At 39.5% G+C, this 13,046-nt stretch overlaps 1 protein-coding gene across 4 annotated transcripts in view; it reads right to left on the reverse strand.

Moving 5' to 3' along the window:
• Positions 1-1,846: 1,846 nt before the first annotated feature.
• sh3pxd2b (SH3 and PX domains 2B) overlaps positions 1,847-13,046 on the reverse strand; it is a 47,092-nt gene continuing 35,892 nt past the window's right edge. The window contains exons 6-15 of one of the 4 annotated variants that reach the window (XM_037748472.1): positions 11,092-11,117; positions 10,618-10,653; positions 8,373-8,504; positions 8,196-8,297; positions 6,572-6,655; positions 5,660-5,777; positions 5,233-5,441; positions 4,348-4,394; positions 4,138-4,263; positions 1,847-3,983 (exon numbers count right to left, since the gene is read on the reverse strand). In XM_037748472.1, coding sequence (XP_037604400.1) covers positions 2,445-3,983; positions 4,138-4,263; positions 4,348-4,394; positions 5,233-5,441; positions 5,660-5,777; positions 6,572-6,655; positions 8,196-8,297; positions 8,373-8,504; positions 10,618-10,653; positions 11,092-11,117 — 2,419 coding nt within the window. In that variant the 3' untranslated portion in view covers positions 1,847-2,444. The remainder of the gene's footprint in view (positions 3,984-4,137; positions 4,264-4,347; positions 4,395-5,232; positions 5,442-5,659; positions 5,778-6,571; positions 6,656-8,195; positions 8,298-8,372; positions 8,505-10,617; positions 10,654-11,091; positions 11,118-13,046) is intronic. The other 3 variants (XM_037748473.1, XM_037748474.1, XM_037748475.1) reach the window with 3 other exon arrangements.

Consider the following 13,046-nt stretch of genomic DNA (forward strand, 5'->3'; position numbering starts at 1 on the left):
AAAAAAGTCATAGTATAGTGTGTCGAAAAAATAGAAAGTCATGATATAGTTTGTCGAAAAAGTTAAGAGAGAATACTTGAAAAGTTTCTCACTTCTTCAAATAAACCAGTAAGATATTCATATTGAATCTCTGATCTCTTTGCCTGGTTGTGACAACTGAGCCTAATTTTTTATTTACTTTTTTTTTTTACTTTTTATTTGGTGTGTATACGTGTATATTGTATGTGTTCTATTATTTCATGTGCGTAGTATTTCACCAATTTTGGTGTCACTGCTGCTTTAAGTCTGTTACTGTTGCCATACGTGTGATATTGGTCATTTCCTTTATTTTTCTTACTGTTTGGGGTGGGAGGGAAAATGTATGAAAAAGTAGAAGACTACTCATTTGCTTCGATTTATGCCTTGCAATGTTCTAACAATTAAAAAAAAAAAAAAAATCAATAAGAGATAAATAACCCAGAAACATTCCACCAGTGCACATTTTTCTTGGGTTTTTTGAAATACCAATTCAGACACAGTATGACAGCTGAACTGAAAAATCTGAAACTTTTATTGACTTAAGGAAAAGTAGACTCAATGTAATGAAAAATACATAGCAAAAAAAGTAAATAAGATTACAATACTGAAATGATAACACCATCAACCCATACATTTGCCTTACACTGTACTGTACTGTACCTTCTTGCCGTTTGTCCTCATGAAATAAACCCCAACAATACAATTTCTTATTCTCTGTAATTGGTAACATATCATCTGTTTTATATATAAAACATGGGTGGAAGGTGGAATAACATTATAGCAACTAGAAGCAGTGTAACAGCTTGTAGCCTTGTCTGATTGTTTAGAGAACCATGAATGTGCATTTTTATGTTCCAATTTTGCTTATTTGTTTAGTAAACCTAACACTTCATTAAAAAATGTGTATAGTAAACTTTAATTTGGTGTGAAATTAACAATCAGTTGTTTCACATTTTTTACTGTCACTTTTCTTAAGTGACTTTTTTCATCTCTTGATGAAAAAAAAAATGGCACAACTCTTTGTTTTTCCTCATATTAGCAAATCCTGTAAATCAACCATCCAAATTCCTTCTTGGCTCTTTCTTCCTCTAATCCCTTCATCAGTACAGAGTAAAAGACCTGACAGATGGACCATCAAAGAAAAAGTGACAACAGCTAAGATATGCCTCTCATTTCTGTACAATAAAATAAAAAATAATTTGCTATACTGACCATGCTTGAGACCAGTCAAGCATTAATGTAAAACATTACTTTTATACAATGGTCATACTTTGCTGTTATTTTAGCACCAAACTTCGGTTGAGAACAGACTGTACACTTACAATACTGTAAATCATTGCACACATCACTGTAGATCACCAATTTCTTAGTTCTTAGGTCAGACATCTGTTATGCAGATGTGCTCTGCAAGTCACATTTCACACTTCTTATTTTTGGGTGTGACATAACATGATTATGTTAAAATAATATGACAGAGAGCTTCTTTTCAACTTGTCAGTTTGGATGTTCTAGCCTCGTCATCTTTACATTGGTGGATATTCGTTACAGTGAGTACACATAACTAATAAAAATGGAAAACTAAGAAATCAAATGCACTGTGGCATTCTTCCCCTCCCTTCAGCGTGTGCAAACCTTAAAATGATCTCGTAAGAAATGACTGAAAAAAGTGCACATCTGTTACAAGTCACTGCAACGTTAATTATGCAGTCGACCAAGAAAAGCATTACAATAGCACAAAAACTAATATGCATGTTTCTCGTATAACAAACAGCACTTCTACTTGGCAAAGACATCTCTTTTAGTAATTGCTAATAGCACTTGAAAGCCCAGATGTAGTCATTGAACTCCCCCGGTGAGTTCATGTGCAGTCTTTGTCTAAGGGATTTGGGATTTTTTTTTTGTCTACTGCTGGATATGAACATTTTTCTCCTGTGATGTAGAGTTTGGATTTTTATTTAAAGGTTTTTCCAGATTCTAACAAGGACTATATCTACAGTTGCATACAGTATATTAAGCACTGAAGCACTTTGCATATAATATAGAGGCACCATATCATAGAAGGCATGGGTGGAGATACATTTACTGCTGTTCTAGCGTCTAGCCTAAGTAATGGCAAGACTGACACACGTAGCATATGGCAACGAAAGCAAAGAACTTTTTTTCATGTAAAATTGAGATAAAAAAAAAAAAAAAAAACGTAAACATCACAAGACCCAACAAGGTCATGTGTTATTGCTGGTTCAGTTTAGGTAGAATATTCTTATCAAAATGCAACATAACAAAAATGTGTCACTTAAAAAAAAGGTACCTATAAATAAAAACAAAAAAAAAATGCTAATTAGCTACAAAGTAGTGATATTTTGTTCATTTAAATCATTAGTTTGTTTACTTATTCATATGGCGACGGTTTTGAGAGCACATTCACACTAAGGTTTCTTGCTCAGGTAATTCGAAGGAATCCAGCTCTCAGCATCTTGTCCTGCTTTCTTACAGAACCACCAGCCGCTGCTGTTTTTCTCCATCACCTCAAACACCGTACCCACTTTGAAGCTGGATGTTTGGTCATCCCCTTCAAAGTCCGCCACCGCAAGATACACTTCATCCTTACTGGGCTCCATGAGTAAAGGTGGAAGCTTGTCCCTGGGCGGGCCGGGCTTCTCGCTCTTCAACTGAGGCTTGGGAGGAACCGGGACTTTATTAATTTTGGGCTCTTCTTTTTCTTTGTTTGGAGGTGTTGGAACAAACCCTTTGGGTTTCGGGGGAGGGGGTCTGCTGAGTTGGGGTGCCGGGCCCTTGGGAGGGTCCTGGATTTCTCTTAGAGGAGGTGGCGGTTTGAGCTCGGTCGGGCTGGATGGGTCGGTCTTCTTTGGAGGTGGAGGTCTCCTTGGAGCCATGGCGGGGGGTCTCTGTGGGGGTTCTTTATGGGGGGGCACTGCTGGTTTTGCAGGGGTTGATGAGCTCTCCTGGCTATGGCCATTAATGTGTTTTGGGGGGAGTTTTGGCTCGTCGCAGTGCTTACCATTGTTGAGAGTAGGGATATGCATGGGGGGAGAGCTGGAGGGTGCACTGGGATGGGAACTATTTAATGATGCCGAGGTGTCATTCTGATGGTTCGCCTCAGCTGACGCAGAGCTGGGATCCGCAGGTTTTGACGGCCTCAGCTTGCTTCTCAGGTTGGTGATGTCTAGTTTGTTCTCTGCCGGAGGATCTGGCTTGGCAGCTGGAACAGGTTTAGGTCGGAGCACCGGCTTCGGCTTCATAAACACCGCTGGGCCGGCCGCCTCTGGTTTCTCCTCCTGCGCTTCTGGTTTTGGTTTTGGTGGCTGTTTAGGTACGGGCTTCAGATTAAACTTCTTCACCTCTTTGGCAGAGATCTTGTGGCCACATTCAATACCCATCTCGTTCCGAAGGTGAAGAGCTTTGCTCTTATCTTCTTTCTTTGGCTCTGGTGGTTTGTCCAGTTTGAAGGGGGCTGCTTTGGGTGGAACCAGCGGCATGATGACCCCAGGAGCTGGGGGTTTTGGAGGCAAAGGTTTGGAATGATCAGGCCTCGGTTTCTCTGATACCTCCAGTTCAAAGCTCTTATTAATGGACTCCCTTCGAGGTGGCAGAGCTGGTTTCTCCTCGACTGGAGGGGCAGATGGGGCTGGAGGTAAAGGCGCAGTGAAGGTAGCGGGTCCCTTGTTGGCAGCGGACTTCCAATCTCTCAGCTTGGGCCGGGAGTCAGGGGCTGTGGTTGGCTCATCTGGTAAAGGTTTGGACCAGCTGTCATCTGACCCGGAAACATTTGAAGGTCCACCATCTTCCAGTCTCAGCTTCTCCATCTCATTGGGCAGAGGGGCAAGGAAGTTAGGTCGCAGGGCGTTACTGGTCTTCTTGTACTTGTCAATAAAGGTGGCAGGGGCCCAGCCCTCTTTGTCGTCCATCTGGATGTACCACCAACCACCATTATTCTTCTCAATCACCTGGTAGGTAAAAAAAAAAGGGTCATTTCATTTTACTATATCACTTTAAAATGTATGAAATAAATGAAAGGACAAAATGTACAAATCTTTATTCAAACCAAATATTTCACTATATTCTTCATTTTAATACAACTTTAGGAAATGCCTGACCCACCTCAACTTTGACTCCGGCTTGGAAGCTAATACCATCGGGGATGGTGGTCTGGAAGTCTGCTATGGTGTAGAACTCCTCCTCAACCTGAGGAGCAACAGGTGGTTTGGGTAGGTTTGCACCACGTGGCTGTGGAATGTGAGAGAGAAGTTATTCTCCAATACAATAGAAATCCCCACTGTGTCAAATAGAGATTTGAACTGGATCTCTTACAATGGTTAGATCTCTGCGTGGAGGAGGTCTGTGTCTTAATCCCACTTCTGTGGAGGGAAAAGACATTAAGTAATCACTAATTCATTCATTTTACACAGGTTATCATTTGGATTTTGTGTTGAATGCTGGTTATGCTGACTGTGGCTGGGCAATAAGACTGTATCCTAAAGCAAATCACAACCTTGTCAAATAATAGAGGTGTGCAAGTATATTTCTGCATACTTTTTAGAGTGTGTTTACATATCCTGGCATTATGTATTATCACATTACAGATAAACAGCTTTAAAATATATTAAAGGGATATTTCAGGTGTTTTGAAGTAGGGTTGTATGAGGTACTTACTCATAGTCAGAGTATTACATATGATAGACGGCAGTCGGCATGCCTCTATTTTGGAGAAACAGACAAGAGTACTGACACTGGAGCAAAGCAGTTTAAGTGTACGCTATATTTAGAATATTTTCTGACGGGGAAAGGAACTGAAAGTGAAACGTATCTATACTGTTTTGTCAACTGAGTCTGGTGGCTTTGAAGAAATAGAAAGTTTCACTTTCAGTACAGTTCCCTGTCGGAAAATATTCTAAATATAACGTATACTTAAACATATGTAGATTTTTCAGGTGGACCTTTCTTTTAGGTGGCTAAAATATGTTTTGCTGCCGGCCCCGTCCACAGCAGTACATTGCTTTGCTCCTGTGTTGGTACTCCTGTTTGTTTCTCTAAACTGGGGGCGTGCCGACCATCATCTACTGTAGGTAATACACTGACTATGGAAAAGTACCTTGTACAACCCCACTTTAAAACACCTGAACTATCCCTTTAAGTGATGCAGCAGCAAAATAGATAATGAGCGAACGACAGTTAATAGATATAAATTCCACTTACTTTTGTTGTCAGAGAAAAATGAGAGTCTGTTTTCTTTTTGGCTGTTGTCTCGGTTCTCTTTGGCTGCATTGTTTTGGTGGTTCTGTTTAGAAAACCCATCTAGGTCATTGGTACTGGCATGAGCAGCAGCGCCTGCTGACTGCTTCTGGCCCTGGATGTCGGTCTTCTTCAGGTAGGAGGCCGGGGCCCAGCCCTCACGGCCCTGGTACCTGAGAGGAGGAGAGACGTACAATCAGTGGCTTCAGGTGAAAGACGGACTGGGTGGACTTTATGGGCATTAGTTAGGTTTCAGTTAGATATACATTTTCCTCATTATTATCTAAGATCTGATGTCAATTCATGTTTTCAAACACATGTCTCCTTAGTAAATACAGATTTCTTTTTTGTTAATCATATTTATTTCTCCCAGAGTCTTTGATTTTATTACCTGATCTTCCACCAGCCCTCCAGGTTCTTCTGAATCACCTCTACAATCATGCCTCTCTCCAGGTCGATCTCATCATCATCCCTGGCCGCGTACTGGTAAATCACTGAATACTTCTCATCTGGAGTCATAAAAAGACAATATTGTTAAATGTAAGAACATAATGTTGGTTTTGAAGATTACTGTGTATAGGTTCAGGAATAAAAGGAGCACAAATAAAAAAAATAAAAAAAGCACATAGTGGTACACTTGGATTACAATGGCTTGTAGCGTTTCAAACTGTAACGTTTTGTATAATAGTGTGTATCATTTATGAAATAATTTAAACTTGTCGTTATTGGTATGCAGTAAAAATGTCTGCAACCCTTTTAATGAACTGTCTCCATCACAACACTCAGGATGAGATACTGCAAAAGGTACAGAGGTGGATTGGTTCTACATTGGCTAACTGATTTAAATGAGGCAAGGCTTGAGCAGCATCTTGTGGAGTGAGAAGATGTAAGATACACACATGTGCAACACACAAAACACACATGTTGACCACAAACAAACTTGACAAACTTGCTACTGTACTAGAAATGCAGCCATTTCTACTATTCCTATTCTTATTTCTACTACATTATAAATATTATATGTAATACTACGGACCTATCGAGTGTTAAATGTTGGTTGGTTAATTGAAATGCTACATTATTTTTAATCAACTTATATTTTATTTATTCGTATCAGATAAAAAGAAAATACACACAGTCCATTTTGCATGCAAGGATTTGATTCACATGCTTGGATTTCTCATGCAACAAACATTTCATGCATACACATGGACAAACAAACATGTACACAGCTGTGTATGCGTGCACACACATACACATACACACATTTAGAATAGGGGGAGAAGAAAGGCGTGCGCTCCACCTTGCCCAAAGCCTGTGCTGAATAGATCCCCTAAAGTTCTGCGACGACCCACGTGCCTTGGCAGTGACCAGAACCTCCGAGGCACTGACATCCCAGCACAGTAAGTGAGGCAAAATAGGAAGTGAACATTACATATCCCATCTGGACGATGTTTTCATCCTAAATGAAAGCATTTTCAATTTTGGTCGGCCTATTAGAAAAATCAAAGCTCTACTCCTGGCAGGCCTGATGCTGGTTTACTCATTTACTGACAGATAATCCCTCTAGGTTTATGCACATTTTATTATTTTTTCCCCCTAAATCCCAGTGTTACAGTTCAACGTATTCTCATACAACGGTTCGTATGATATCTTACCAAAAAGTTATTCCTCCTTTTTTGTTGTTTTTTCTACAAATGTCCAGCAACGGTTGTAATTTTCTGCATACAGTCTTTTCAAAATAAACTTCCGTCTTCTAAGGAAACAACTTCCCTAGGTTTAGGCAGTAAAATGTCTTAGTTAGGTTTAGGAAAAGGTTGTGGTTTGGCTTAAAATAACTCCGGAACGCATAATTATGTGACAAATACATCATCGTTGACTTCTGGTTTCACACCGGTCTCCTGGGCAAAAGTCCGCAACCCCAACCGTTTCCTCTATATATACAATATATCCTGGTTCACAAATTGACTTCATGGGATATATACGAATTACAGTGCATTACTTTTTGTAGGTATAGCTACAAACTGTGTATAAGACCAGCCTGTAGAGTTTTCATCCATTCTAGATAGACTATTTATTTCCCTTTGGATCCCCATTCCAGTGTCAAACTCTATGTAATGTCCTTACTAGTATGTTGGTGATACTACTGCACCATTCTACTGCCACAGAAGCTAGCTTAATGTATAACCATACTTTGTACTTACGTACTCGCTCAATTGCTAATTTATTTGCTTCATGCCAGTGAAAGTGAATGTTAGATGTGAGTGACTCTCTAATTCCAGGGCTCTGAGGACTGACCTGCCCAACAAAGACAGGGCGGCCAGCTCAATTTCCACTTTTAAACCATATACTTCCTAGGCTTGCCAAGACTTGAAGGACAGTCTGTAATTTGCATATGGGCTGGCTACACGTCTTTTCTTAGTAGGGTTCCTACCCTGTGATGTGCTGTATCATTACAGCATCATTCTTTTAGCATCTACATTGGGCTATTTTGTGGAATCTTACCCCAATATATGCCAGAGATGGCTTTTTATTCCCAATTGTTCACATTTTTGTTCAAGTTTCACCTTTTAATGAATTGCTGCATATTATTTGTAATGATGAATGCTCTATAATTGAGGTGTTTAAACATATTTGGATTGCTGTTCTTAAGGGCAACACATACCAGCAGAATATAACACACACTGAATGTGCATGGCATGTGTATTGGCATCAACAAATGTGTGGTGTGTGTTGCACTTTAGAAGGCAACAGAAAGACAATAGCACAAAACATTTGTGTCAAAAATTTCTACTTGCTGTTATTATTCCAAAAGTAAGAAATAACTTACACATACAGTTGTGTTGACAGTAAATGCTACATCCTAAACTTTTTCTTTAGGGTATTGAATCTGAAACAATAGCACCTGGATGGAAAGGGTTATGTACCTTCTTCCCCTGGAAGACTGAAGTCATCGGGGTCATCCTGCGCCTCAAGGCAGGTGGCAGGGACCCAGCCCTGGGCATCGTCTGAGCTGATAAACCACCACCCTAAATGAGAAGAATTTGTTTAATCAAACTGAGGAAAAAAAGGAAAGCGTATACCGGATGCTGTATAGAACTTACCAGACTCATTTTTCTCAATGACCTCCACCACCTGACCCACATGCAGGCTGACCTCGGAGCTCTCCTGCTTCTCATAGTCTGTTACTGCCACATACTGGTCGAGGAGGAGCGGGTCCGCTGAGCTGGAATCTCCTATTGAAAGGGGAGCGAATCAGAACAAGGGCTCATTTAGCTCTTTTGTCATTTCTGCTCCTTTGTTGGGCAGGCTAGGGATGAAATCTCAATAATGTAAAAAAGCCTCTACTCATTACCCTCTGGTCTCCAGTGAGGATATTTGGTAATAATTGTTAATGTGATATTAAATGAATGTCCAAGAACTTGGAATCATAAGATTGCATCTGTGTGGCTTTGAGATATTGACCTTTGAAGACGTCTTGCATCTCACTGACTGAAGGGAATATGACCTTCTAAAATGTCAGATTTTATACACACTTTAAGGAGATTTACTGAAAAGCCAATTTAAGCACGGTCTTTAAAAAAAAAAAAAAACAGCCAAAATGCATATAATCCCAGAACAACTCATTTTTAATGAAATGCCAAGAAGAATTTCAAGAACAAAAAGTTTAAGTGAGAGGAGGCTTATCTAGAGTATGGAGATTCACCCAGACATGAAGCAGAGGACGTACATAGCGGATGTGATTGGAGAGATGGCGTGAGGGAAACTGAGAGATTGGGAGCAAAAGGTGGGGTTTTAGTGGAGAGGGTTAAGTCAAATCATCAACATGGCGGTGACTTCCACACAGAAACAAACCAGCACCACAAAGACACCGCCACCAATGTTAGCACCAAGGAATCCTGAGGAAAATCTACTTCAGCTTTAACTTTAGGGCTCATAATACAACCAGTAGCACCAATTTATGACACTATGGCTCATTTCTCTGGATTTGTCTAACAAACCCTAAATAGTACATGTGGAAAATAATTGAAAACAAAATACCTTTTGGTTGATACATATCAACATGTTGCAATTTTAACAACCTTAAGTTGCATCAACTGCAGGAATGGTGAAGGGACATTAAAATCTGCCTCAGCATGCAGGTCACTGAAGGTGCTGACTAGGCACATTTTAAGGCAGAAAGAAAATGTGAAAATCTGTAAAGTACAGATGATGTCAAATTCAAATTATATTGTTCTTAAAACAGATTAAAATACCACAGTTTGTCTTTCCATACACATCCTTCAGTGAGCAGCAGCAAGCTAGGCAAATGGGTTTAATTAAAGAGCCATATTTATCTTCAATTAGTCTTCAATAGATTCTCAATTCTGTCAATCAGAAATTTGAATATTAGTATTTGAAACATTTCTCAAAGGCAGAACTGGAGGAACACGAATATCAGGTTAATTTTAAGCAAATAACCACAGTTAGCTCGAAAATGAAGTCACAAATGCACGTAAAAAAGTAGATGGGTAAGCGAGTTTGAGCTTGGAACATCAGCTGGACTGATAAACTAACCCAAGTAAACAAGTTAAAGGTCTTATTGATAACATTTTTATGTAGAAAAATATTTTAAAAAATAATCATACATCCCCAGAACCTTTAGACGGTGTCGAATAAAAGTATGGCTTTTCCTGAAAAAAAATATTATGAATGTGAATTAATCATTTAAAAATTTTGTCAGGTCCAAAATGAATGTTTTGTTTATCTCTGTGGAAGATAGCTGACATTTGGTTCCCACTTTATAACAAGGCTTGTGAGCCCATAGTAAAACAACATTGGTATCAAGTGGTATCTCTGGGTCGTCAGTTAGTGTGGGGAAAAAATGGATAAATGGCTGAGATTGACGGTAAGTGTCTGGCAACGACTTGTTGTGAAGTAATTGAAATGGAACGGGGGAGGGAGAATGTGACATCTAGTGGCTGAATGTTATCAATGTTATCAATAGCACCTCTAACTTTTGAATCACTAATTTACTTTCCTAAAACACAAAGGGCTCTTTGGTTTCGATTATTTACATCTAACTCAACCAGTGACAACCCTTCTGCCTACAGGGCTCAGTTAAAATGCCATTATCTTCTGCCTTTTCTACTGTGTCCCAACTCAACAAACTTAAATTACAATCAAGAAATGAGCCACACAGAGTCTGAAGATCACCAGCTATATAGTATAGTCCCTCTACAGAACCAATGCAAGCCCCAAGCCGTCAACAGAGCCACATCCCACCTGCCCAGGCCAGGGGAGGAGAGGGGGGGAACAGGCCACTAGCAACTCGCTGGGTCACACACAGCACGACCAAGTGTTTACTACCTCGCTTTAGGAAAGTAGTCGCTCTGTCCACAATCCCTAATGGAAAGGAAAATGAATGGAGAAGAAAACTGAAAACGTGACATGGATGCAATGTAGGGATATTAGAGGAATGGGGAGAAGAGAGAGAATATAAAAAATAAACAGTGAACAGTGGTGGAGAGAACGGTACTTGTACTGTAAGTTACTTCGCAGATTCAGAATCATTTTTTTTTTATTTATCTGTGTAAAACTCTGTGACCACTAGATGGAGATAATGTTATGTTATACTGTATACTACAGATGAATTGCAGAATACTTGTATTTATAATGAAAATAATTCTTAAAAAGTGGAGTCTCATAAAAGCAGTAAAACTACAAAGTACCTGATTTCTCCTCTCCATTTTTCATTTGTACAGAGACAAAATAACACACTATAGCCAAGGCCAACCTAACCCCCATTTTCATTTCAAATAGACAAATAAAGATGTGTCTTACCTGATTTCTTCTTTCCAATGGGTTCCCTGTTAAAGAGAGGGGATAATCACATTACTACCAAGAAATATCAAATCAGTTTGCAGAGCTAAGGAGATATTCCTGACCTAGAAATACTATTGTCAGTATGCATAATAATTCACATCATCTCATGGGACGTCACAAAATGTCTTAAAACTTGAAAAAAAAGATAAGAAAGTGCCCATAATTAATGAATCAGACTCATATTACTTTCAGAGATTTACTATTTTTTAATCCATACTTTGCAGGAATGACCAGTGTAAAGAAAGTAATGGTTTATACTTGTTTTCCAAGATGTTTGGTTGTTGTATTTATGCATTTACGTCATTATACTACTGATATTGTTACCAGTACCACCTATGTCACTATTGCAGGCAATAGCTGGTACTAATTATGTTTTTAAATCAACTTTGAATTGATTTTTTTATCAGATTTGAGAATTGTTATATTTGATTTTTGAATTTGTCATGGCGTCACAGCACAACACTTACACTGTAATTTTATCATAACCAGATTGGTTGGATAATGGACTTTCTAACTGATGGGTCTCAGTGTGTGAGAGTTAATGGTGTTCACTCCAAACAGCTCTACTCATCCACCAATCCACTAATGATTGTCGCAGCATCTATAACAATAGACACATCTTAAAGTTTGCTGATGATTCTGTTATTGTTAGCCTTCTTGAAGGGGGGGTACAGGATCATGGGCCGGTGGTGGATGACTTTGTTGCTTGGTTTGACGACTCGTTCCTCCATTTTAATGTGTCTAAAACATAGACTGTACATAAAAAGTGGACTTCGTCACCGTGACGTCACCCATTGGTATGTGGAATGCCATTTTGAAGCCTCGAGTTTGGCATTTTGGCCGTCGCCATCTCGTTTTTTTGCAACAAGAAGTGACACGAGGAGGTGGAGCTAAGTACAACGAACGCTGAAAAAGGTGTTTTCAAGCAACCAAAAAGGTTATAGTTAACTGAAACTGAGAACACACCGTGAAAGGGTTAAAGTTGTAAGACGAAAACACAGACAATTCCCAGACCGGACAACGCTGTGGTAATGACCTGTCAATCACAAGGTAGCCACGCCCTAAAGCATACCCTGCTTTATGGTCTATTTGACTCTAAATGGGACCATAATTTGCTAAATGAACATCATGCTGTATTGAAGAAGACTTGAAACTAGCGATTGAGATCATAAACTCACGTTTACTGAGGTAATAAATCAAGTGAGAAGTAGGCTCATTTTCTCATAGACTTCTGTACAATCAGACTTCTTTTTGCAACCAGAGGAGTCGCCCCCTGCTGGCTATTAGAAAGAATGTAAGTTTAAGGCACTTCCTCATTGGCTTCACCTTTCAGACCTGAAAAGATGTCTTTTGTATTCAGTTTTTATGTGAACCCTGGCTGCAAAACAAATTTCCCCTTGTGGGACAATAAAGATAACCTAACCTAACCTACTGATTACTCTAGCTAATAATTAACAATAATTGCCAACATTATTGTTACCTGTTAATATGCAACCGACACATGAGAAAAGGATCCGTCTCTCTGCCTCTCTCCGATGCAGGCCCATGTGAATAAAAAGCCTCTAGATCGAAGATCTCTGAAATTTAGTCTGATGTTAAATTCAATAATCTGCTGTGTCTGGTTTAGACATTAGCCTGATAAATAGACCATCACTCCACAGCAGCAATCGGGAGCTGATTCAATGTCCAGATGCCCGGCAAAGTCAGTGGTGGCTAATGCTTAGTATTTCTCTTTCTCCGTCTCCCTCTTTGTTATCTAAATATTACTCTTTTACTTAATGGCCTTCCGCCTTCTTCCTTTTTCCATCTCACATCTTCCCTGTCTACTTAACTCACTCCTTCATCTCCCTTGATCATTTTCCTTGGCAACTACTGCTTGTTCCTTTTCCCTGCATCAACATGAATGCTCTCAG

The sequence above is a fragment of the Sebastes umbrosus genome, chromosome 17 (assembly GCF_015220745.1).
Source record: "Sebastes umbrosus isolate fSebUmb1 chromosome 17, fSebUmb1.pri, whole genome shotgun sequence".
NCBI lineage: Eukaryota > Metazoa > Chordata > Actinopteri > Perciformes > Sebastidae > Sebastes > Sebastes umbrosus.